The sequence below is a fragment of the Mesoplodon bidens genome (genome assembly GCF_964165515.1).
Source record: "Mesoplodon bidens genome assembly, chromosome: 13".
NCBI classification, from domain to species: domain Eukaryota; kingdom Metazoa; phylum Chordata; class Mammalia; order Artiodactyla; family Ziphiidae; genus Mesoplodon; species Mesoplodon bidens.
In genome coordinates this window covers 30,530,083-30,556,813 of record NC_138169.1, presented here as the reverse complement: position 1 = coordinate 30,556,813, position 26,731 = coordinate 30,530,083, and the positions used below count along the sequence as shown (strand labels likewise).

At 50.0% G+C, this 26,731-nt stretch overlaps 1 protein-coding gene across 2 annotated transcripts in view; it reads left to right on the top strand.

Annotated features, from left to right (window-relative positions):
- The first annotated feature begins 4,046 nt into the window (after positions 1-4,046).
- RAB31 (RAB31, member RAS oncogene family) overlaps positions 4,047-26,731 on the top strand; it is a 123,987-nt gene continuing 101,302 nt past the window's right edge. Inside the window, exon 1 of one of the 2 annotated variants that reach the window (XM_081252445.1) lies at positions 4,047-4,262. In XM_081252445.1, the coding sequence (XP_081108571.1) occupies positions 4,224-4,262 (39 nt within the window). In that variant the 5' untranslated portion in view covers positions 4,047-4,223. The remainder of the gene's footprint in view (positions 4,263-26,731) is intronic. The other variant, XM_081252444.1, reaches the window with a different exon arrangement.

Here is a 26,731-nt window from a genome sequence, read left to right as displayed (position 1 = left end):
TCACTTTTCTGTGTGTGTTTCCATGTTATTGTCCAAAAGAGGATTTGCTGGATCAAAAAACATGATCAGGTCTTCCCTCGTGGCGCAGTGGTTGAGAGTCCGCCTGCCGATGCAGGGGACAAGGGTTCGTGCCCCGGTCCGGGAAGATCCCACATGCCACGGAGCGCCTGGGCCCGTGAGCCATGGCCACTGAGCCTGTGCGTCCGGAGCCTGTGCTCCGCAACGGGAGAGGCCACAACAGTGAGAGGCCCGTGTACCGCAAAAAACAAAAACAAAAACAAACAAAAAAAACATGATCAGTTTTATGGCTGTTATTGGCTAGATTTTAAAGAAAGAATGGGGTGGTTTTCTCAGTCCCTTGGTGGACTTTCACTAAACACTTGCTGGTGAACTTTCACTCAACACTTGCTGGTGAATTACTTGTTTCTTTTAGAAGAAATCCCCGCACAGAACCTTCTGAGATGAGGTCCAGGGTGAGTATTCCAGGTCAACCATCCCGTTATGTGGATGCCCCAGTCCTGGGGTCCTGTCATGAAGACGACTGTGGTCTCCCGGACCCATCAAACAGGAGTCTCGTTTGAATCACATGAGAGGACAAAGACCGTGCTGGGACAAGTCCTAGGTAAAAAGATCCATTTCTAATCACCTTTTTTTTTTTTTTTTTTTGCGGTACGCGGGCCTCTCACTGCTGTGGCCTCTCCCGTTGCGGAGCACAGGCTCCGGACGCGCACGCTCAGCGGCCATGACTCACGGGCCCAGCCGCTCCGCGGCATGTGGGATCTTCCCAGATCGGGGCACGAACCCGTGTCTCCTGCATCGGCAGGCGGACTCCCAATCACTGCGCCACCAGGGAAGCCCGTCACCTTTTTTTTTCCTGCTTTTTTAAAAGAAAATTCTAGTCATTTTCACACCCTGGTGATACAGAGACGATCCTTGCTTCATCTATGGGCACCACTCATACAGACAGATAATTCCATTTGTGTATCAGTTTAGACCCTGACCTGTTGTAAAAGGGGTTTAGACCCTGACCTGTTGTAAAAAGACCTGTAAAACAGGGGTTTACCTGTTGTAAAGTGGCTAATTATGTTGGTCAGCAGGAAAGTCCATTAACAATTCCTGGGAAATAAAAATAGAACCTGGGTGATAAAGTCTAACCTTGTTTCCTCAGCGCTCAGTCTAGTCGGCTGGCTCCCAGGGCACCGCGTGCAGGGGCCTTGTGCCTGGCCCTTCAGACCAGGGTTCCTGGTGCAAAACGGCAGCGCGACAGCTCAGCTCAGGGGGCCATACAAAAGGTCCGTCCCTGCGCACTCAGTTCAGTTCAAGATGGCGGGCGGGCCGCCTGCAGAGACGCAGCACCTGGCACTGCGATGGGGGGACGGGGCGTGAGCAGCAGCTGCGCCTGCGCTGCTGGAGAGAACCCCGCCCCCTCCCCGCTAAAGCAGCCCCAATAGGCTCTGGAGCATGCGCTCCGGTCTACCCGTTCTTTGATCAAAGAATAAGGCTTTCCTTTGCTTCTGAACTGAACTCGGCCTCATTCTATTGGAACGACGCTGGGCAGGACGCTTGTTGGGGACGGGAGGGCAGATGAGTTGCTGAGGTGCTAGGAGAGCTGTGAGCAGAGCATGGGCAAGCTCAGGAGGAGACCTCACGGGTGAGTGGAATCTGAGCAGGTTTCTGGAGGCTGATGGATTCCACCAGAGGGGCAGAGAAGGGGCTGGTTTGGGCCACGTTTTTGCAAGATGTGCTGAACATTTCGATTGCGTCTGTTAGGTGCCGTTGAGGACTTCAAGGCAGCAGAAAAGCAGAAATCCAAGTTAGTACAATGACCTTTTGCTTTACAAAAGTTTCATAAGAAAACCTTGCGCGTTCCATTTTTTAAAAATTTGATAAATCCTCAGTTATGTACCATTGGATTTTTATCCCTGCTTAAGTTATATCAGAACCTCTTCATATTTGCAGAGAATTCCAGAGGAGTCAGGCCAGGCCTGGCATACAGTAATCCTAGAGTATAATGACAGCATTCCTAGGGAACATTATACCTCTAACAAGCTGAGAGCCACCCAGGACCTGACACTCCCCAAACACATCTTGGAGCAGCCACCGTCCCTCCTTCCCGGGAGAGCATGGTGCACAACTTTGGGGTGATCACGGGGACCAGGGTTTTCATGAGGCCAGTTTTTAAGTCCCCAGAGGTGACCTGGCTGATGAGGGGGTGGTGCGGTTGACAGACCAGGGTTGGCATTTTGTGAAGCGCTCGGCCTGGTCAGAATGAGACACAAGTGAGGAGGTTTTAAGGGGGTAGGTGTGGGCAGAATAAACAGAGGGGTGATTCTCAGGGGAGAAGGCCTGGATCAGCGACTGTCTGGGGAGAACCCAGAAACCACACAAGCATGGCAGACACCTAGGCTAGTGCAGAAGCGAGAAGAATGGGAAGAATCATGAGAAGAGCAGGGGAACCGATGAGAAATTCTGCCAGCCCACTTGTATGGGGATGGTTCTGCCTCAGTGACCTATTGCAGTTTTAATGGAAAAGCCTCCCACCCTGGTTTGGCCAACTTTGGGGAAGTGAGAACTGGTTTGGCTGACTTTGGGGAAGTGAGAAGAAGGGCCAAAGGGAAGCACTCTGACGTGGAGATTTAAGTTGTTCTTTCTGCTGGGACTCGAGGTGGCCTTGCCAGAGCTGCTTCACCACAACAGCTCTGCAGCTATGTGGCAGCTGTTCTCTGCTCGGCGAATCTGAGGACAGTGAGGCCCTGTGACCAGGGTTGGGTGACTCTGGGCAGGCTTCTTTTCATTCTGTCCTTGCTTTTCATCCATGGCTACTTTTTGAACAGTTTAGTCCAGGTCTGTGTGAGTAAATAATCCTCCACAGCCTGCCCAAGCCAGTGGAAGCCTCCACTGCCCTGGGGAATTCATGGCCAACTGTCAGGGGTTTTTTCTCGGGGGGAGGGCTGTTTTGACTCCAGTCTCTCTCTCTCTCTGGAGGTCTTGATTCGAAAGTCCCTATTGCATGCGCTACTTGGGTGCTGGGTAGCTTCAACATGGCCTCAGTAGGAACAAAGCCAGATAATTAAGGTGGGTGGTCCACTGGGGGCCACAAATGTCATCGATCAAAATTGGCAACTCAGGACAGAGGCCTGAGGGTTTGGGTTAGGGGATGAAGTTTAAAGAAAAAAGTTCTTTCTGATCTGAAATGACATGAATAACTGAGGTACCTATGTCGGAAAGGCGGACATTTCTATGGCAGCAACACAGGTGGCCTGAGTGGGTGAGGTACGTGAGCCACCGTGGAGAGGGGAGGGCAGTTCCTCAAGCCTGCCTTCACTGTCTCAAGCCAGAGCCTCTTGGTTTCCCGGTTAAGGAAGGATGCAGAAGGTCGGCGGAGCTCCCTGTTTGTAGCGTCGTTCTGAGGGCTGGATGTCTGCCCCGGCAAGTGGCAGCGTTTCTGTGCTGAGCATGGCAGCTTCCTCTCTAGAAAGCGCTTCCCTTTTCGGACATGGACACCCTTGTTTTGGAGGGAGGAATAGACCGTACCTTCTAGAACCAATTTCGATTACATACAGAAAAATGAGCTCAGGGCTGAGAGTGACAAGCTACGTGGGGGTAAACTGAAGCCCCCTCCCCATTATATTAGGAACTGCGGGAGAGGGTGGGCTGCACCCTCAGACCCTCCTGCCCGTCCGCCCAGCCTCTGTCAAGTGCCATTTATGACTTGGAAATGCTCCCCGCAGATGGCCTGGGCTGGCATCACCCACTTTCCGGAGGGGGATGCAGTCTCCAGCCGTGGGCCTGGTTCCCCCCCTCCCGCCCCGGGCGGGACGGGTCCTCTCTTCACCCCGGGGGCCTTGCAGCCGGCAGCCCGTGGGTCGGGTGCGGGCGAGGGGGAGGGGGGCTCTGTAGAGCCGGGTCCGAGGCCGCCGGCCGGCGGGTGGGAAGAGGCCCTGTGCCAGGACGCCGCAGGCCCGGGAGCTGGGGGCCGGGTGGCTGACGCCGTCGGGGGCGTTCCCAGAAGCCGGGCCGCCGAGGTTTCCCCGCAGCCCCGGGAGGAGCCGGCGGCGGCCACGTGACCCTCCGCGGCGCGGCCGGCAGCCCAGAAATAGCAGCGGCTGCGGATCCGCCCGCGGGCTGAGCGAGGGGAAGGCGGGGACCGGAGGACGCCAGCTGGCGGGGCGCGGCGCGGCTCCGGAGGATGCTGAGCCCCTGTCCGGCCCGGCCCCGAGCTCATGATGGCCATCCGGGAGCTCAAAGTCTGTCTCCTCGGGGTGAGTCCTGCGCCGCCATTCGCCGGGGACCCGGGTCCGCGCTCCCCTGGTCGGCGCGCCTCCCTCGTCCCCGCGCCCACCTTGTCCCCAGCTTTCCCTGCCCACCCCCCGTCCGTGCTCCCCCCGTGTCCCCTGCACCCCCCTCTCCCGCTCCCCCGGGCCCGCTCCCCGCCCGGCCCTACTGGGTACGGGCCCGAACCTGGTCGGGAGCTTTCTCGACTCGTCCCTCCGCCGCCGGCCCGCGTCCCCGGAGCCGCTCGGGCCGGGCGCCCGGGACCCCTCCGCGGGGACAGGAGCCGCGGCCCCCACCTCTGAGGGCTTTCTCCTTTGCCTTTAATAATTTCCTTCCGGCGGAAACTTTAAGATATTCAGGCAAGGCGCCGACTCCTTTTGCCTCCCGGGGCCAACTGGTTTATTTATTTGTTTAAAAAGAAAGCCCAACTCAGGGTGAGAAAATGCGCGAGGGGATGACCCGGCGGGAAGGTGAAGAGAGAACGGTTGGTAGAAAACCGCGGCTAGAAAACTTTTAGTGCCGCGGATAAAGGCAGGATGAGAGAGTCCTCCCCTGTCCCCACTTCCCCTCCCGAAGTGGGTCCTTCTGAGCCCGAAGAAACTTGGAAGAAGCCAGAAACAAAGACAGACACAAACACCCAAGTGGTGCGGACCTGTCAGATGGCACCGGGCAGCCCCCTGGGGACCGCCCAGGGAATTCAGATGGTGTTAAGGGTCGCCTCCTCTTGGGTGCCCATATCAAATTCCAGAATTACTTCTTTGGGAAGAGCTGGTTTGAAGCCCTGTTTTCAGCAGCTTTTGGTAGGGATGCCTAGTGTTCTGCCCATCTGGTCTCCCAAGAAAACCATTTCTGAAAAAAGCAGCAAAGGTTGGACTAACTGGTCTGTCAAGACGGATGTGCAGAAGTAGATAAAGAAGAAATGGTTCTAGGTTAGGACTGGGTTGTCCCAGACCAAGGGGCTGTCTGGACTCCCTCTAGGCTCTTCTGGAACCTGGGGCAGAACGATGCTCTTGGCTGTCTCCCCTCACTGTCCTTTGCTGGAACCCCCATTTACACTAGGTCTTCGGGTTGGCGTCGAATTCCAGGGGATCAGGCAAAGCCTTCCCCCTTCCCTGTGACCCACCCCCTGCTTGCTCTGCCACGGCCTGGATTTGGATGGGATGCTGTTCTGGCCTTCCTCTGTTGACCTTTATCGGTGTTGCAGGGGTAGGTTGCACCATCTGCCAGGCTCTCTAACATAAGCCAGACATGAATTCCAGGAATCGCATGTTTTCCTTGTGAGGAATCATTTCAGCCTCAAGGAAGCCCTTCAAAGACTCAGAAGGAAGGTCGGATCCCAAGGAATCAAGAGGCAGCTTTGACGTGTGTTGTGTGTGTCAGGATTGGCTTTGGGAATAAATGAAGTCGGAAGTGACTTGCCTGTCCCACCGCATGAATTATTTGCAATTTTGCTACTTAGGGGTGAGTCTGTTTCCTTCTACAAGGAACTGATCAGGTAGAAAGAGCCCTGTACCCGGAGGCAGCAAGCCTGGGTTCTCATTCTCTCCCATTCATTGCTGTGGTGTTTTGGACGAGTACCTTAGTTGCATCATCTGTGAAATGGACATAATAGCATCTTCCCTTTTAAGGCAGAGGACTATAGCAGATGATCGCCTAAGATACATGGTACCATTTCCTGCTACCCTGTGATTCCAAGCCTGGGAGATGAGAAAGCTGGAGGAACTCCCTATACTTCTTTTTGTCTTATCTCTAAGAATGGAACACACTCATTCAGTGATTTCCTGGAGACAGTGCCTCTCCTTGTTTGCTGGTCCTTTGCAGTGGCTCAGTTGGTAGGAGGTTGGGCTTGGAAGGGAAGAACGGTCCCAAAGCAGAGCAAGAAGGTGTTTCTGAGCAGATGGAGACCTTGAAGCTCCAATCCTATCACACCATATCCGTGGCCTTTTTTTTTTTTTTTTGTGGTACGCGGGCCTCTCACTGTTGTGGCCTCTCCCATTGCGGAGCACAGGCTCCAGATGCGCAGGCTCAGCGGCCATGGCTCACGGGCCCAGCCGCTCCGCGGCACGAACCCGTGTCCCCTGCATCGGCAGGCGGACTCTCAACCACTGCGCCACCAGGGAAGCCCCGTGGCCTTCTTTTTTTGAGAGTGGCTGTAAGTTTTAGCTTTGCTTAGGTCGGAAGACATCTTATTTGAAATCTTTGAAAGGGCCAGTGATCTTATTATCACACTGAGTAATGTGTCTTAAGTTCCCCCCATTTGGCTGGTCCTGTCCTGGGCAAGATGTGTGTGACAGGGTATGTTCTCAGCTGCTCCTCCAAACAGGGCGATGCTCTGGGTGACACAGCACTTGGGTGAGGCTACAGCCATTCTAACTGCTGGGTCTGCTCTCTTGATTTGGGAGAGAAGCCTGTGGATCCGCGGCTGGAAGAGGGAATCCGTGCCAAACCCAGCGTCCTCTCAAAATTTTAAGAGGCGTCCCGGCTCCTTTGTTATTTGTGTGGGAGGCCTGTCTTTTCTGGATGAAGTCTTGCATACAGCCAGCCCTCAGCTTCCTGTTTTTAACCATCGCCCCACCTCCCTAAAATCTCAGTCTGACCCAGGCCCTAGCAGCCATGCCCACTGTGGGCGTCACTTTCTGTTGGGCCCCGCTGAAAAGGTGATGGGAATGAGGACCACTTAGCTGCAGCCTTGCTTGCTCACTGGAGAGGCTGAGGGGCTGGTCCTTTTGTGCCTGGTGATTGTCCCTGTTCCTCAGTGATTACTTGGGAATGTGCTTCCCATTTAAGGCACATGGTTGTGTTTGGCACGGACGGTGCAAGCTTTCCTCCCTCTCAGCTGAAGCCTCCTGCTCCTCGAGGGGGTGGCGGTTCCCCACCGGAGGGTCATATGCAGAAGGTGGCAGTGGAGTGGGCCAGGTGGCCTGTACCTGTGCCTTTCAGAACCCTGATGTTAGGCGTATCTGGTCTTATTTCTTTTGGTGAGTGCTCTCAGATGGAACCACAGCCATCTGTGGAACATTCCCTGAATGCTTTGTGCTAGCGCAGGGTTTATTTAGCCTACCTGTTAGAGATTCTTGACTCTTGCTGTTTTCATGGGTGGACTTTGTCATGTTTCTCCCAAGCCTTCGTGAGTGCCCTTTCCTGGGATAAGCTGGGCTGTCATGGAAGTGAGCCAGGCAGGAGGGTGTTGACGGGGGTCTGCGTTGGATTCTTAGGACCCATGAGTCTCATTCTTGCCAATAAAGTGCCAGTCATCCTGCTTTGTGAATCTCAGCTAGTATTATGAAACATGTCGCTTAAAAACAATTCCATTAAAAACAGCAAAGTATGTTAAGAAAAAAAAAACTAACAAAAACAATATTGAGGCAGCAGCTGTTCCAACCCCAAAGGTAGAAAGCTTCCCAGTATGCATTTTTAAAACACATCACCACGTGGCAGAAAGGGAGAGGAGGGAGAGGAGGGGAAGGAGGTGGGGGGGGGGCGGGGAGAGGAGGGGGGAGGGGGAGGGAGAGAAGGAGGAAAGGATATTTGTTTTCTTTTACTATTTCCTCTGGGTGTGTACACTTAAAAACTGCTTCCGAATGGAATCCCTGAGAGATTTATATTTGGACTTTGGTTGTCTTGACGACAGTTTAGAGATCTCTGCCACTTCCTCCACAGCTGAGTGGCATGGTTAAGAGGCCACCGTCAGGGCCTTGGTGAGGCCTCTCCTCTGGCCTCTGTTAGAATCTGTTTAGTCCTTCATCACAGAGCAGTCCAGTCCCTGGGGTGTGCTGTGACATGTGGGCAGTGGGGACTTGTAGCCTGTCCGGACCTTCAGGAGAAAGGGCTGTGGGACCCCCGAGGACCCATGAGGCTGCTCACAGCCAGCAGATCAGCCCGAGCTGTGGACGCCGGCACAGCCGGCTGAATGAGGGTGAGTGCTCCTTACCGTAAGTGTTCCATAAGGTTATGTGAATCGTGGGGTTCTTGTGGAAGGAACAATGCATAGGATGGGGAGGCTCAGCCCAGGCAGCCATCAGCATTGCTTGCTGTCCAAGCCTGAGATTCTGGTAACATACTCATTTTTGAGGGGCTTCTCTGGTGGCGCAGTGCTTAAGAATCCGCCTGTCAATGCAGGGGACACAGGTTCAAACCCTGGTCCGGGAAGATCCCACATGCCGCGGAGCAACTAAGCCCGTGTGCCACAACTATTGAGCTTGCGCTCTAGAGCCCGCGAGTCACAACTACTGAGCCCACGAGCCTAGAGCCCGTGCCCTGCAACAAGAGAAGCCACCGCAATGAGAAGCCCATGCACCGCAATGAAGAGCAGCCCCCGCTCGCTGCAACTAGAGAAAGCCCGCGGGCAGCAACGAAGACCCAACGCAGCCAAAAATAAATTAAAAAAAAAAAAAAAACAAAAAAAAAACACATAGCCTTTTTTTTTCTTTCCCTTCCCAGAAACTAGCATTTCTTTTTTGGGGGGGAAGTGGGGAGGGGAGTGAGGGGATGCAGAGAGGCTAGGAACTTACAGTAATTCATTTCTTACCTGATTCCTCTATTAAATTGAACCCCTGTGGAAAGTGTGGTTTAGCGTTGGTGACTCTGGGATGAGAATAAATACCCACGATAGAGTGGGACGTCTCTCAGCAGGGCCCAGCGGGTAGTGACACTGAGCACCCGAGCCGGGCTGCTGGGGTCCACCAGGCCCTCGTTCCTCTTCTGCTCAGGGTCAGTATGGCCGCATCTCACCCTGAGCCCAGCGTGTGCATCAGTCATTTGTGGAGCATTTTCAAACTTCTCTGGTCCCTCCGCAGCCCTTGTCTGTAGCTCTCAGGCGTGCTGCCCCACCTCTAACGCCGCCCAGTGTCCCTGTTGCAGTGAGTGTGTTGTATCCCCCAGATCTGCGCCAAGGCTATGGCCATTGGAAAACAGAAAACTTCACATTTTAAGGTGCCAGGACATGAAAAGATTTTAAGGTCACGCATTAGAACAGGTCTTCAAATTCAGTTGTGTCCAACAGGTTAGACTAATTTCGGTGCTTCCGTGTCTGTACATATTACACTACCATTTGTCCTAGTTTTTATAATTTGTCATATGTGTTGGAAATTGGAATAGACTTTCCTTCACTCAGTTGTTCACTGATCTTCGAGCACTTCTTTCATGCCGGGAGCTTGGGCGGCTGCAGGTGGACAGTACAGCCACGATCCCTGTCTCCAAGGCACTCTGCCTTTCCCACGACATGGACAAAATGACACGTGAACTAAATGACATCACCAGTATCCCTGCGACAGCACTCACCACGGAGCCACGCCCAATAGAAGTAACAGAGTAGGATGACGATAAATATTGACTGTCATCCATCTTACCAGGTGTGAGGACAGGTGAGGGACAAAAAGGTTTTGCTCAAGGTCTGTCTTGAGTACCTGTGGTGGATAAGGTGCTGTGTCAGCTCTACTGCAGGTGGAAAGTCGGGAGGCTGGGTTCTGGTCCCGCTTGTGGTGGAGAGGCTCCTGGTTGGGCAGGTAAGACAGGAGCCAGCATCCGTGGCCGTGGTGACAAGAAGGATGCTGGAGGTGTCACGTGGTGCCATGGGAGACATGCAGGTTATGTTAAGTGCAGTGGGGGGCTGGGAACTGAGCCATCTGGAAGGCCTCCTGGCGTGGGAAGGATTTGCACAGGGCTTCAAAGGACACGTAGGGCTTGGACAGGGAAGGAAAGGTGGGCGCGGACCCCAGGACTGGGAGAGCAGGCTCTGGATCTCACGCTATTTTCTGGAAGGCTGAGGTGGTGGGAGGGAGTGGGGAGGTGATGAGCACCGCCTCCCACTCCCAGGCTGAGGGCTTTCCTGCTGACCCCACAGCCTCTAGCAGGGGGTCTTTTATTCTAACTCCCCTTTCCTGTTTTATTTTGAAAAACATCAAACTTAAAAAGCAGTTGAAAGAGCAGTAGAACGAATGTCTATAGCCTTCTCACCTGGAGTCAGAAGGGAGGACTTTTTGTCATTCTTGCTTTCCTCTCTCTAGTACACAAAAAATATTGGATTTTCCCCCTGAACCATCTGAAAGTGAGTTGCAGACATTATGACACTTCACCCCTACAGTCTTCAGTGTGTATCTTTTTTTTTTTTCTTTTTTTTTTCGCGGTACATGGGCCTCTCACTGTTGTGGCCTCTCCTGTTGCGGAGCACAGGCTCCGGACGCACTGGCTCAGCGGCCATGGCTCACGGGCCCAGCCGCTCTGCGGCATGTGGGATCTTCCCGGACTGGGGCACGAACCCGTGTCCCCTGCACTGGCAGGCGGACTCTCAACCACTGCACCACCAGGGAAGCCCCAGTGTGTGTCTTCTGAGACAAGGACATTCTCCCCACCCCCCCCAACTGTAACATCATCGTCTCACCTCTGACATTGAACACAGCAATAGTGTCAGTCGTATAGTTCACATCCAGGATGCAGTCAGGGATCACGTGTTACATTTGCTTCTCACAGCTGTTTCTTAACATCTCTCATCTAAAACCGTTCCTCTTTTTTTTTTCCACCACGACATTTGTGTTTTTGAAGAATCCGGCCAGTTGTCTTGTAGCAAGTCCTAGCATCTCGATTTGTCTGTTTGCTTCCTCGTTGCTTCTTATGGGTTAAGTGGTGGGAAGACAACCTAGGTGATGTTGAATGGTTGTATTTTTTTTCTGTGCTCATATGGAAATAACTCTCATTTACCTCTATGGCACTCATTCAAAAAATACTCCTGGCTTCTATGAGCAACGGGCAGTGGTGTGTCTGAACAAAACCAAGGGCCTTGATCATGTGGGTCAGACGATTTAGCGGGGACTGAAGGTGCACAACCGAAATCAACCTGGGGTGAGTGAGATGCTGAGCTCACCCACCTACCCATCTGCCCACCCACCTCCCACCCCTGGGGCTCCCACGACCCTTCCCGGGCTCTGTTCCCGGATTTAACATTGGGGTCCCAGAGCGAGCTTCTCCCTGCAGAACCTTCTGTCTCGAGTCTTTTTCTGATCTATTTCCTTGCTCCTGATGCCCCAGCCCTGCTCTGAATTCTCTGGAGGTGATGACTGTGCTTCTGCTTGCTCAGGATTTAGCCTGGGCTACTCTCAGTTTCCCTAGAGGTGCCCAGATGACCCGGGTTATCAGAAAACTGGGCCCTGGAGAGGAGCGGAACCTAGGGGAGGCCACTTCCCTCCTAGTTTCTCTTCTTTGAGCAAGACTCCGGGAAGCTGGATGCCTTTGTATCAACAGTATGCATTTTTCTGGAAGAAACAGATACCTGAATTCTTCAGAATTACTTCCTTTCTGCCCTCGTGGAATCACTGTTCTAACTAGGACCTGCAAATAAAATGCATCGTCCTAAAAAGTGCCTCTACCCCAGCCTGCCCTGGAAGGGGAGGGGAGAAAAGGGATAGAGGGAAGGAGAGGTTATGCGGGGGTGGGGTGGGTTGGAGAAGACAAGGGAAGGGGAAGGAAGTCTGTGTGAGAGAGAGAGGGAGAATGACAAGCGCGCACACACACACACACACACACACACACACACACACACACACACACACACACACACACACACACACACACACACACACACACACACACACACACACACACACACACACACACACACACACACACACACACACACACACACACACACACACACACACACGGTATCACATAGAGCTTGCCCTCTGCTGGCAGGGGAAAAGAGCAAAGCCTCCCTCCCTTTATCAAATGATTGGCCAGGGCATTTACATTTGTAGCAAGCTTAATTAAGAAAGTCTTTTTTTAAAAAAAAAATCTCATAGCATCAATACCACATACTTCACAGACATCTTTCATTTTGGGAGGTAAGATATTTTCTAAACTTTTCATAACAAACTTCTGAAAAGCTATTTTTTTCATTATCCATGCTCATCTTTTTTTTTTTTTTTTTTTTTTGCGGTATGTGGGCCTCTCATTGTTGTGGCCTCTCCCGTTGCGAAGCACAGGCTCCGGACGCGCAGGCTCAGCAGCCATGGCTCACGGGCCCAGCCGCTCCGCGGCATGTGGGATCTTCCCAGACCGGGGCACGAACCCGTGTCCCCTGCATCGGCAGGCGGACTCTCAACCACTGCACCACCGGGGAAGCCCCCGTGCTCATCTTAATTAGATTTTGAACCTAATGATGAGGTGGGGGAAAGGATTAAGGAGTAAAATTATGAACATCGATTTGGGTTTGAGATGGCAAAGGCCAGGGATACAGGATGGCGCCTTTAACCTTGTTTCTTTATAATGACACGTAACTGTACCAACTTGCTGATGTCCTGTTTCCTCTGGTGAGTTGGAAATCCTGCAGCTGTGAAGACAGCATCCTGCCTGCCCTCCTTCACCTCGCAGCTCACCTCCTCATGGTTTTTCTTCCTCTGTCTTTTGTTTTATGTTCAGCAGGCTCCTTTATTTTATGGTCAACAGCCCACCGTCCTGCTCCAGGGTTTTCCTGCCGTCTCTGTTCTTTCAGCCCCACATTCTTCCATTGTTTTGTTTCCTTTTTCTCTCCCCTTCTGGTCAATGAATCATCAGTCTGTCCTTTAAAGAGACACCCCGGGGCTTGGCTCTTAGAGGAAAATGTTTCTGACTCTGCTTTCCATCCCTCCCTTCCCCATTGAGTGGGGAGTGTGCTGAGCCCCAGTGCTTGACCTTTCCTCCTGCTGCCAGCGTAGACCAGAAACCCGGCCAGACTTACCCTGTGGGGAGTAACGAAAGCATTTCATGAATCTTCTTGTTTTAGTTTAAAATAAAACAACAAAAAGGCGTCTGTGTAAAGTAAATGAGGATTTCACTAATGGGTCGTGTGCTGTGGGGATGAAGAGAGACCCTTACCAGGTGTGTGCATGACTGCCATGTGGGGAGGTGTAATGACTTCCCGCGGGGGTGTGGGGTCTGTCCTTGGGTTTCCAGCCCAGCAGGGCCCTTGGGCTGATAGGGCGGGAAGGGGGAGGTGAAGTAACAGCACCAGGAGACCCCTGGGATGTCACATGATGCTCAATTGCCAGGTAAGGGTGTGGAGTTTGGGCATGGCTGGTGGGGGGGGCGCTGTAGGTGTCTGAGGATGAGGCTGGGTGCAGAGGAGGGGCCGGGAGTGGCCCTGTTTACACCGAGCAGAGACAGGAAAAGGTTTCGAAAGGGCTCGAATGCACGTCCAAGTGGCTATGCAGGTGCGCCTGGGCCTGATTCGTGCTCATAAATAACTTATTCTTTCTCGTTTGCTTCTGTGCGTTGGTTTATTTAGTGAGCCTGCATTACTAGTGCAATTAACTTAAAACCTGTAAAAATTTACTGCAGGACCCAAGGAGATGTTTGCTGGGTAGAGATCGTTTGGTTGTTGCTGGAAATAACGGGTACACCGATAATCAAATTGGAAGGTAATTTGGACACAACATTGTAAAATCAACTATACTTCGGTTAAAAAAAAATAAAGTAAATTTGGGTTGTTATTCAGGCTCCTGTTCCATCGCCGTGGCAGGGATGGGGGGGTGGGCAGGGGCATTCTGGTCGTGGTCAGTGGCCCCCCACAGTGGTCCATCCTTCGTCCTTTGGCTTCCCCACCCGTCCCTGATCTAGGGTTTCTCCAAATGGGTCTGGGAGAGGCGTGGGCCTGCCGATCTGTCCTGTGGGATCTGCAGGTTGTCTGTGCCTGTTCATTTCTATGCTGCTCTTTGAAAGGTAAATAAAATTACATCTGGATCTTCCAGGTGATCCTCCTGTAACAAAACTGTAGCAACTTTAATGTCCGTTAAAACTGGCCAAGGAGAGGAGAACCCAGGCAGAGTCAGCACAGATATCGCGTTGGGGCCGCGTGATGACCGAGCAGTTCCGGAGCAGGTGCCTCAGGTATTGATGGACCTGCTCCGGGGTTGGGCACAGCAGGCAGCAGAGTGGACCCACTGTCCCTGACCTCATGGAGCCTACGTCCTAGGAATGACCGTGATTGAGGGCTCTGGGTCCCTGGTGTGACAGATGGTGACAGGCGCCCTGCAGAGAAAGCCAGGATGGGCCAGGTGGGCCCATCCCCTACTTGGAGCTGCACCCCCCCGTGCACTTGGAGGGTGCAGCTCCAAGTAGGGGCTTGAGAAAGTCCTCGCCAAGACAGCCTTTCAGTAAACACAGAGACCATGTTCTTGAGCCGGCTGGGCCCTCCTGGCAGAGGGGACCCCACGCTGGGGTGGGAGCAGCAGGCTGGCCAGTGTGGCTGGAACAGTGACCAGTGGGAAGAGGGCAGAGGTGGGGTTGGGGGCCTGTTAATTGGGGTCTCGCGGGCCGGTGTGGGAACTGTGGCGTCTCCTGGGAATCCAGCGGGGGCCATGGAAGGTTTTTGTGCAGTGACAGTGATCTGGCTCGTCCATCATGGTGGTCACCCTAGCGGCCACATGGAGGGTGGACCACTGGAGAATGCATGCAGGGGAGCCTGTGGCAGGCTGTGACCTTGGTCGTGAGCAGGGTCCCGATCGGGCTGTTTGGAAGGAAGAACTGACAAACTTTGCTGACAGATGTTGTGTGGAATGCAAGGGAAGTACCTGTCCAGGGCACAGGGTGACAGAGCACACTGACCTTGGGACTGACCACAGCCCTGAACTGTTCTTCTTCAGGGAGCAACAGCATCCATCGTATTAGGTTAATGTTCATTTGAATGGCACCGGTCTGATAGTTTAATTTGTATTTAATTAATGCATTTATCTTTATTTTATAGCTCTAGAATAACAAAAACAGATTGTGTGTACTTTTACTATTTGTATACAGTATATTTACACAACAAGTAATATCTGTGTTGGGTCCCTGGGGTTGCTTTTCTCTTTAAAAGAGCTTATAGAACCTTAACAGGGCCTGAGAAGCACGGCCCTGAGAATATTTTGTAAAGAAAGACGTCTGTTTAAAAAGATGAGTTGTATTCTTTCTAGACCTCCACCTCAGGTTAGGCTAATCTTAGTAAGACAACTAGTAGAATATTTTTTTCAATAAGAATAGAAATATTTTTGAAGTTTTTGCTAAAGTTATAATTGATGTAATTTACTGATTTGAATATGTTGCTGCAATTGGTGTGAATTGCATTATTGCACATTTCACTCCCATCAGCCCTGTGCTTCCGTTTTGGTAATCATAGTTATTGTGTCACAGCTAACCACGTACACACCCTTATTCTTGCTTTTGAGCAGTGTAGTTACAGATGCTCTGCTGGGGTCTTCTCCTTATGTCCTTGACTTCTTTCTTATTAAAAATATCCATGGGTAAAAGAAAAACAGTAACTATAAACTCACAAGCACTGTAATCATTTGTAGTTGCCCCCAGCCCTAATCATGGCAACAGTGACAGCAGGAACAGTTGAGAAAGAATTGAAGCAAAACCTTATTCTGTTCTTTCTCAATCAAGAAAGTGCTTCAGAATGCCTTTTATGAAGAGGGATGTCTTGAAATCACTCTAGTTTATGAGTATCCCTGTAATCAAGACAGCTGACACCTACTGAGTGTAACTCACATACCAGACACCATGCTGTTTCAGTTTTCCACTGCTTTGTGACAAGCCACCCCAAACTTAGTGCTTAAAGTAACAATTTATTTTTCCTTCTCACTCTTTAAAAAATAGTTCAGCAATTTGAACCAGGTTTGAAGTACTTCCCTGGAAGAAAACGGCAGGGTCCTGGCCAGGCTTGGGGAGGTGTGATGGAGGGGCCTGTATTAGCCGTGAAGAGGCAAAGTGCTGTATCAGCTGGGTGGCTGGGACACATCCAGGACACCACCATGCATGGTGACAGTGACACAGACGTCCCCTCTGTTTGCTTAGCACCTTGCAGGGGCAGCGTGGGGTCCATAAGTTGTCGCATTGAGTCCTCGGACCGCCCTGTGTGGGGACCCCTGTCTCTGGTCTGTGGTGTGAGAGGAGCCTTGGCAGGTCCCAGGGCTGTGTGTGGGGAGCAGCCTTGAGCTTGGCTTTATCTGTTGCTCATTTTCCAGCTCATGTGCAGGAAGCCCTGATTTCCAGACCTTTTTTCCTTTGCTCCCTCAGGGGATCTGTGTTAAGCGCTGTAACTGGGTTCAGGAAATGTCAGGTTGCAAACTGTGGTCCATCATGACGGCCCACCTGCTGGATGGCGGGCCTGCAGGTGTTAGGAGTTTCTAAGGCTGCAGTGGAACTGTCAGCGCGGCTGGACGGACCTCTTGCCAGCGGAGCACAGTGGATGGTGGGTCATCCTTGGGCTGGCAGACGTGGGTGCTTACTCTGGCTTTGGCACTTCCTAGCTCGGTTCCCCTGGCAAATCACATAACTGCCTGGGTTCAGTTCCCTCCTTTGTAAAATGCTGGCAGTTTGCACAGACATCCCCTCTAACCCTGCCTGGCGTTTCATATTGGAATATTCTCTTACCTCTTCTTCCCCAAACCATTTTACACCCTGAGAATCTCAAGGCTTAAGAGAGTTTAAGTAGGTTCTTTCCGTAAGAGAATCTCCAGTTTAGAAGCTTTCTTTACTCTGCTTAGCTAAGGGATCTGGCAAAGCATAGGTGGTAAGTAATAGCTTTTGATTTACTGTGTTAATACTTCAGAATTTCATTCCTTTCATGAATTTGAACAAATTTCTAACCTACTCTTTAAAAATTTTTTTTTATAAATTTGATGGTATAAGGTGTAGGCATGTTACTTTGATACACTTATGTGTTGTAACACAATTGCCAGTGTAGTCGTATAAATATTTGTCACATTGCATAATTATAGTACAATTTTTGTATTCATTATACTGTGCCTTAGATCCCTATGGCTTATGTACTACTTGTTACGAGTTTGTGCCCTGAACAATAGCAATCTTATCCCCCCGACCCCCAATCCCCTGGTCACCACCATTTTACTGTCTGTTTTTTACAGGTTTAACTTTTAGATTCGACATATAAGTGGTATCACCCAGTACTTGTCTTTCGCTGTCTGACATATCTCACGTAGCATCATGTGCTCAAGGTCCATCCATGTTGTCACAGATGGGAGGATGTCTTCCTTTCTCGTGGCTGAATAATACTCTATTGTGTGTATGTATCACATCTCTTTTATCCATTCACTCGCTGATGAGCGTTTGGCTTGTTTCCATATCTGGGCTATTATGAATAATATTGTGGTTAACAAGGGAGTGCAGATATCTCGTTGAAATCCTGTTTTCATTTCCTTTGGGTATAAACCCAGAAATGGAATTGGTAGATCATATGGTAGCTCTATCTTTAATTTTTTGAGGAACCTCAATATTATTTTCCATAGCGTTGGACCAATTTACATTCCTGCCACAGTGCACAAGCGTTCCCTTTGCACTACATTCTCACCAGAACCTGTTGTCTTCTTGGTGATGGCCATTCTAACAGGTATAAGGTGATATCTCATGGTGATGTAACATATTCTTTACATTAAAAAAAATTTTTTTTTAACATTTAAAAAATTTATTATTATTATTTTTTTAATTTGGGCTGCACCGGTCTTAGTTGTGGCATTCAGTATCTTTAATTGTGGCATGTGGTATCTTTTCAGTTGCAGCATGCATGTGGGATCTAGTTCCCAGACCAGGGATCAAACCGGGCCCCCTGCATAGGAAGTGCGGAGTCTTACCCACTGGACCACTAGGGAAGTCTCTCTTTACATTTTTATACTGAAGTATGATATTAATGCAAAAAAGTGCACAAATCTTAATATAGTACACACTGGATTTTTACAAATTGAACAGACCTATGTAAATGCCCAGATCAAAAAACAGAATATTCCTATTATGTGTTTAGGATATGATTTTCTTCAACTTTACCAACACTGAATATCACCAAAACTTTTTATCTTCACTAATATTATAGATTAAAAATGATAATCTGTTCTAATTTGATTTCATTAATTATGAATGACTGTGATCATCTTTTCATATGTTTATTGACTTACTGTATTTTTTGTTACCTACACATTCACATCATTTACCTAATTTTTATTAGGTTGTTTTTCTTATTGATTTGTGAGAACTCTTTGTATATTAAGAAACCAAATCCTGGCCTCTCTCACATTCTGAGATGGCCCACACTCTGTCTGTGGAGTGTTTCTCTCTAAAGAAATCCACTTCTGGGGCTTCCCTGGTGGCGCAGTGGTTGAGAGTCCGCCTGCCGATGCAGGGGACACGGGTTCGTGCCCCGGTCAGGGAAGATCCCACATGCCACGGAGCAGCTAGGCCCGTGAGTCATGGCTGCTGAGCCTGCACATCCAGAGCCTGTGCTCCGCAATGGGAGAGGCCACAACAGTGAGAGGCCCGTGTACTGCAAAAAAAAAAAAAAAAAAGAAATCCACTTCTTACCTATCAAAAAAAAAAAAAAAGAAACCAAATCCTTTGTCATTTGTATTGTACAAACTTTTCTTCAGTTTGTTACTTTCTAGTTTGCCTTTTTACTGAATTAAAAAAATCATATCAATATTTTAAAATCTTTATTTAGTCAAATATATCAGTCTTTTCCTTTATGGTTTTGTTGTCTATGTCTTGCTTAGAAAGTCCTTCCACATTCTAGTATTATAAAATTTTTTACCTATATTTTAATTTTGCTCTTGTACTTTCATAGTGTCTTAAATTTTTTTTAATTAAAAAAATTTTTTTTTGGTCATGTGGCATTTATTTTGGTACAAAGAGCCAGGCTGGGATTCAAGTTTTTTGTTTTTGTTTTTTTCTTCACTCCAAATGTCTAGGTAGTTGTTTTAATACTGTTTATTGATTAATTCATCATTGTTTACTGATCTGTTAGGTTATTTTTATCATAAATGAAATCTCCATGTGTATATGGGTCTGTTTCTGGACTCTATATTGTTCTATTAAAAATACACTGATTTCTGAATCCATCAGATTCAGGAAAGTTTAGAAATAGCATGAAGGAATCACTTTTGGGGACTGAATGGTTCAGGAGGCCTTGGACACTCAGGGCTGCAACTTGGATCTAGTTCATCGGTTTGCTCATGGAACCACTATTAATGTGTACGAACTTTGTAGGTACAAGTGTATTGTGAGTTTCGTTCGTCTGTGACAATGTCCATCTTACTGAGAATGATAATCTGGAACATTGCATATATTGAATTCATTCAGTGGTTACCAGAAGGTGCTTTAATGAATGAAAAATTTGAGGGTGGCTAAAGGGAAAGAGTGATGTTGTGAGCTGAGCTGAGCTGGGTGGTACCTGGATCTGAAGTGCCATGGCTTCTGTGTTTGGACCAGTTGTAGAAAAATAAGCAGGCGGAGTGGTGAGTTACAGTTTCCACCATCTACAGCACTTGGGTGTTTTCCGTGCTGTGAATCTTTATATTTTTCCCCTTCAGTGTGAGTGGGATTACTTCCATTGGAGTTAGTCCAGAAAGTGCTATGTCAGTGGGAAGTGTGAGTCTAAAAGTTAAGGATACATCGAGCTTAACGTGTAACACAGTCCATTTAAAATGATCCTAGATCCTGGGTTCTTCATCTCCCCCAAATAGCGAGCAGGGCTGGAGTCCTGCTTCATGACAAATTGACGCTTTCTGATGCCTGTAGCGCTGGACTGTAGGGCATATGCTCCTGTCAGGGAAGCGATGACCCCACATCACGGCGGGTCCAGCACTGCTTGTTGCCAGTCAGGTGCGGCAGAGGCTGCTTCCAGGAGGACGCACTTCAGCATTGAGGGCGAATCCAGAGGCACAGGTTCGCCTGACTTCTAGGAGAATTCTGATTCCTCCTTTCCGCATGGAGTCCCAACCCGAACCCCAGCCTCCCATTTTCCTGGGCCGTCATCACTTCCAGGAGTCGCCCAGGAGGGGTGTGGACAGGCTGCCGCCTGCCTGCCAGTTCACAGCCTCTGCTCCTGCCCTGGGGGGCCAATCCATGTTCCCTCAGGTGCTGTGTCCCAGCCCCTCTGCCGCCAGCCTCTCCTCTGTCTTTAGGCTCACCTTCCCTCCCATGAACCCTCACGCGTGAATCCACGCACATGAGTGGTGAAATTTCACGCGTGTGAAACAGGCTCATCGCTCTGTGACGAACTCACTTTAGCTGGAATGTTAACGCTTGTGTTGCCTGTCATTCTCAAATTTCACAGGATGGGAGACTTCCTTGGCTTAGTTTCAGATCAAACATAGGGAGGGAAGGATTCTCAGAGCACCTGAAAAGTGCCTGAGGAAAGAGCTGCTTCTCCCCTTGAACTAAACTGAATTGTGTCTGGAGTTGGGTGCAGTGTCCAGTCTGAGTTGTATAAGCCATGAAATTAGATGCAGGGAATGTGGTCGATGTTTGTCTTTTATTTTAGGAAATTCCTCGTAGCATTAATTTCAGAGGGAAGCAGATCCTGCCTTCTGAATAGAGGCGAAAAAGGCCAAGAACCTCTTTGGCAGCTTGGTCACGGGCAGGTGACCTAGTTCGACCCGCCTGGGGCCTGCGTCCTGGCCCTTGCCCAGGAGCCGCGATGGCAGTGACCCTGAAGGCGGCTGTGGGGAGCTGTGCCTGGCAGACTTCCCCGGCCCGCCTGATGTCCTGGTGTGACTTCAGCTGCGACCGCAGCTCTCCAGCTTCCTGAAAATCCTCAGTTAATTGGTACGACTCGCCCCACCCCCCAGTTGTGCTCTCAGGTGCTGAGGCTTCAATGGACACACCCCTCACCTAATGCCTCGTCAGCCCAGGCCCACTTACATCCTCTCTCTCACTTTTTAGCTCTAATTAATTCATTTTCCTCCGACCCTCAACCCAGCTCCGACCATTCTGCTGTGTTTATTGTGCTTTTTTGTTTCCAGGCCGACATCTTTTCAGGAAATCTCTTTTAGCTTGAATGCCCTGCGTGGAGCCCTAGCCAGAGCCGCAGGTGTGGTGAGGTTGTCGGCATCAGAGCCGGGTCGGCAGACTGCAGGTGTGGACAACTAGATCCTATCGAACGAAGGTCATGAGCACATGACACCTCCCTGGCCTTGGCTCCCAGCGGCTCTGTGGGCCTGTGCAGGCCGCGTAAGGATGAGGGGTGAGGGGCCAGCCAGCTGACGACGTGCAGGGCACAGGGCCTGAAGGCCACACAGCAGACCCGGCCTCAGTGACTAATGCCAGGGAGATGGAAGACACAGCTGTGGGTGACAGAAGGGGCACTGGGAGGCGGTCCTCGGCCCTGGCCCCTGGAAGCTCCCTGAGGTGGGGACTATGTGTTTTGGGCTCTGGGACCGAATCACTGTGCAGGGACGGACTCCCCAGGTGATGCCAAGGCTGTCTCATCTGTGTGCCAGGCATGTTGTGTGCCAGCATCGTGTGCCAGGCCTGTTGTGTGTGATTTTATTCTAGCACAATCTATTTCTTCTTTTGAAAAGGGGCACTTTTTCTCCACTCTTTACCGTCTTGATGTAGAGAGTAAATAGCATCTTCTTTGTCATTATTGAAAGTTTTAATTTTGATTCTGGACTCTAGATCCTAAACCTAGAACTGAAGCTCTAGAAGCTTGCTGCCCACCATTGTCACTACTCTGTCCCCCTGTTGGGACTGCAGAGGACCGGAGCTGGCCTGGCGCCTCCAAGCAGGTGACGCTCAGTGACGCTGGAGGTGAGGGAGCCTTCTCTGTGACTGAGGGGGGTCCCTCTTGTTCATTTATTGATTGTTAAAGCTGAAATTTCCCGATGTGTGTGGGTTTGTATTTGTTCATGTGTAAATTCCTTGACAACTCAGAACATCAAAATAGTGGCATTCATCCTGGGAATTTTTGGTAAATATTCACTGATTGTGTTAACATGATATCAGGTGTCTAAAGCCAATTCAGCAAATGTTAATAATTAGATTTGCCAAAGGCAACAGAAGTCTTAAGTGGGTTATGCTTTCAGCTTCTAAAAAGCCTTCAGACTACCACAGTGGTGATAAATTTGCTTGAAAATGGTGTATAATTTGTGTTAGAATACACAAATGTATATTAAAAGCACAGTACTGTTTTATGTGAACTTCCAAGTTTTCCCCTAAGACTAAAAAGTAGTGCTTTGAGATGTTGGATAAGAGGGACAAGGGCTCATTATTTTTGTTTTAAAATCCGTGTTGTCTCTAGTTTACTCTTTCAAATGTCTATTAAAATGTATTACGTGTCTGCACTTATGAATGTTTTATATGCCAATTGTAAGGATGGATCAGTGGATTTATGTGTCTAGCAGAAGGTCGGTTAATTGGTTTTGAATGGTTTGCCAAGGTGACACTGTCAGTTTTATGACTTTTCATAGATGATGGATTCCACTCCTGTGACAAGGTCAGGCACATAAAAATTCCAATCAAATGCCATAAAAAGCGCGGTTCCATATGCCAGTTTAATTCCGTCACAGAGCTGGCAATTCCATCTGTTTCAATCTAAGATTAGCCCCAGTCCTGCCTCTGTAGCAGGTGATCACACAAACACCTAGTTTCCTAATACATGTAATATAATGAAAATATATAGCATAGATAATATGGAAGTATAGCCTAGGTCATTTCAATCTGAAAGTGTATTTATTTTGGTTGTAGTTGAGGCTGAGTGGGAGGTAGAGTGTAGTGTCTGTAATTCAGGATGGCGAGGGTCATGCTGGTCTCTCGTGGTGACAGTCTGTTGCCCCTCTAACTGCTCGGTATCGGGTGGGTAAACACTGCTGTTAATTATGTGCTGCTCCTAATGGGCAGATGTCTGTCGTTCTCGACTGCAGCTCTTCACCAAAAATGGAGTGGCCGAAGTGAATTGGTTGTGTTTATTATTCTGGTCACGGGACACAGCAGGTGTCACAGCAAATCAATCTCAGCTTGGTAATAGGTCGTTGAGAAGGCAGAAAACCGCAGGCTAGAACAAATTGACCCATACCTGTCATATAATCTCAGGTAATGACGGTTGGGTGGTTATGTGTGGTGCAGCTGAAATATATAGCATAAGGCATCCAAGCTGGGGGGTCTCTAAATAGGTCAGAGGGTTCCAGCAGAAACCCCACCCCCTTCTGCTTCTTTTAAGGGCTGTTGTTGCTGAATGGTCATAAAAAGAGTTTTGTCTGCTCTAACGCTAATCAACAAGACAGGACTATCAACGACTTGGTCCTGGCATCCGGCCTGCCAGCCAGCATTTAAAGGATGCTCGCTGCCGTGGCAACCCCACTGGGCCTTATGTGTGTGAAAGTAGATGCAGCTGCTGGAGAAGGACCAGAGCCACCCAGCAGGGCAGAGAGTACTGCCCGGTTCAAATGATGCCCTGCCAGCCCGGGCCCCTGGGAAACTGGGTGGTGGACAGACCACCTGCAATAGCTAAGTATGGGTGAGTGGCATTTTCCAAAGAAGGACATATTCTGGGAAGAATGTGGGTTTAAAGAAATGGTATATTGCCATACTTTGCAGGTAAATCTCACAAATTGGAATTTGGAAATTGTGAGGATTCAGACACAGGGCCAGGATGAATTTACCTTATAAATGAATGAGGAATAAACAGGTGATGAGGTTCAACAAGCTCTAAGGATAATTCTTAGCCAGTTTAGAGGGATATGCAGGTTTTTAAGTTTCTTCGATGGCCCGTATTGAGGATACAGGCTGAGCTGCTGAAATAAGAGATCCCAAGTCTGGTGACTAAAGCAGGAGAGAAATCGTCTCTTTCTTCTTGATCAGTCCTGGTGGCTGGTTCAGGATGCTCTGATGGTTTATGGGGTCGACACATTGCCTCTGCTTCCACCTCGTTGGCCAGAACCAAGACCCCTGACCACCTCGACCAGCAGGGGTGGCGGGGCTCTTTTTCTGATGGTGAAGGGGAGTGTGGATATCGTGGAGCAATGCTAGTTCCTCCCATAAGCACCTTTTGTGATCCAACAAGGTCACTGCTGGACTATGAATTTGAAGACTGTGAGTTTATGGCTTGACCGGAGCTTTGACTTGATTTGTCTTTTCAGACTCTGGACTCAAAGGAGAGAGAAGCGAGCTTTAAGCTGGCTTGTGGAACCTCTTCAGCTCAGATCCCTCACTTGTCCAATGTTGATCACAGTGTCTGTATCAGCGAGTTGTAACGGTTACACAGCACAAGTAACCTGAGACCACTGGGGTTCCTGCCTGTCATATGATAACTTCTCGGTAGGACTAAGTTTGTTCTTCCTCTCTAGGAGGACTGGTAGAGGTCACCTACTTCCCTGATGCTTCTGGAAAAACAAGTTGACTTGCTCAGAAGTTACTTTAACTTGCCTTATTGCACCAGGATTACACCACTTTACAGTAAAAGTATTTTTAGTTCTCCAAATGCAAATTTTAAAATTCTGTGATGAAGTAATGTTCACCCAGAGGCAACTCATACCATCATGACACATCTTCTGGCCCCATTGCACCCGTGCTACAAAGAAGGGATAACAAAAAAGCAAGTTTCTTTGGGAAATGAGGTGTGCACCCTGCCTTGTGGTAATCTGCAGTGGCAGCCGTGGCCTCGAAGGAGGCTTTGGGGATCGTGAGCTGTAGTCTCCAGGCAGTGCAGACGTGCTCCTCCTGGCCGGTAGGTACCCTGAGGTCTCTGGGTCTTGAGCCCAGACCCTGTCAGGGAAGCTGCTGGTCCTGGGCAAGACCCCGGCACGTGCTGCTTTGAGGCAGGTGGGACTCTTGCTGGGGCACCGCATGCTGTGAAGTGTGAGGTGGCCAGTGGCACCCCTGGGATGTGGCAAACAGGGTCCTGGGATAGGCAGCTCCAGAACTGGGTGGCATCGCTAAGTGACAAAGACACATCACAAGAACTGAAGTCGTGGGGTCGGAATTGATGAGCCTTCACTGGGAGGACCTGCCCTTTGGGAAGCCACGTTCTTTCCCATCTCTGCCTCCCCTGCCGGGGTCCCACATGTGGGCTACTGGGCAGCTCCCCTGGTGCCTTGCTGGCTTCGCAGGGCTGTGGGAGGGGGTGGGGCCATGCCTCCTGGCCTGGGCTTCCTGTAGCTTCCGTGCGTGTTTCATTTAAGGCACCGTCTGCCTCCCAGCACTTCGGCAGCCCCTGCTGCCACCCCGGCTTTGGGAAGCCCTCCCCCGGGTGTGGTCACTTTTCACTGGCGCCCTGATTGCCGTCTGGGGGGACGGCATCTGGAAACGCTCCCCTGCCTTCCACGTGGCACCCGTGTCTTTGCTGAGCTGATGCAGTGCCCATGGGTCCTACTATGCTGCGGGCGCCCTGCTGTCAGGCAGGGGGAGTCGGTGGCCTCTTGACGGGAGGCCTGTGGCGTCATGGGGGCTCCGGCTGGCCACCCTCTCTCCTGTCCAGAGCCGTCCTCACCAACAGCCTGTCCGGGAGATACTGAAGTTCTTTGCTGACCACCCGGCAGAGCCAGTGTTGGCAGCGCCAGTGGAGGAAGGCAAGGTCCGACGCTGAGAATTAAGTTTGATTTAAGGAAGTCTTTCCGAGCAGGAGGGTGTTGTCATTGGCTAAGAATCACTGTCACGATGCAGGATGGGTGCAAACAGCAAGGCAAGGTTTTTGAGGGTTTCATAGAATCCTAGGGTGCAAACTGCCTGTGGATGCTTCCCGTTGAAGAGCTGGTGGGCCTTCTGGGAAGTTCCTGTCACAAACAATCACCCCGTTTGTCCCAACAGGAAGAGTAAAGAAATGCTAATGCCACAGGGAACAGCCAAGTCCTGTTGAACTGGCCGGGAGGGGGTTGGGCCTTCGCTCCGCCAGCTGCGTGCTAAGGCTATTCTCAGTTCTCGTCATAGCTCTTTGTCTTCTAATAAGTGATAGGTTTTTATTCATAAACGTAAATGGGAATATGCCCATTTAAAAAGCAGTGTAGGGACTTCCCTGGTGGCGCAGTGGTTAAGAATCCGCCTGCCAGTGCAGGGGACACGGGTTCAAGCCCTGGTGCAGGAAGATCCCACATGCCGCGGAGCAACTAAGCCTGTGCGCCACAACTCCTGAGCCTTCGTGCCACAACTACTGAGCTCGTGCTCCTAGAGCCCATGCTCCGCAACAAGAGAAGCCACCGCAATGAGAAGCCCACGCACTGGGACGAAGAGTAGCCCCCGCTCTCCGCAACTGGAGAAAGCCCACGCGCAGCAGCAGAGACCCAACACAGCCAAAAAAAAAAAGCAGTGTAAACAGGCTCTGAAGACCAATGACAATGCTTTAGTAAGTCAGCCCCTAGACCTGCTTTGGATGGAAACAGTTTTGCTTAAAATGATTTATTTTCCTTGAATATTGTGATTTTCTTTTTCAGTTGTGTGGGATAACTTCCCCTGTACAGGCATTACCAGTACATGTGGAGGAATGATGAACAGATGTACAAATAATTTTCATATGCTTGAAAGCTACAAAACAATGCATTTGTTGCAGGAAATAAAGAGGATTGATGTAATAACTGAAATATTTATATATATATCCCAATCACTTAAAGAAGAAGTATTGCATTAAGTCAAAAATAATACCCGAGTGTTTATATGAAGCCAACCTGTGACTGCCTAGGTTTCTACAAAGGCTGGTTCACACGAGGGCCGACTCCCCATCTGGGCTCCCAGG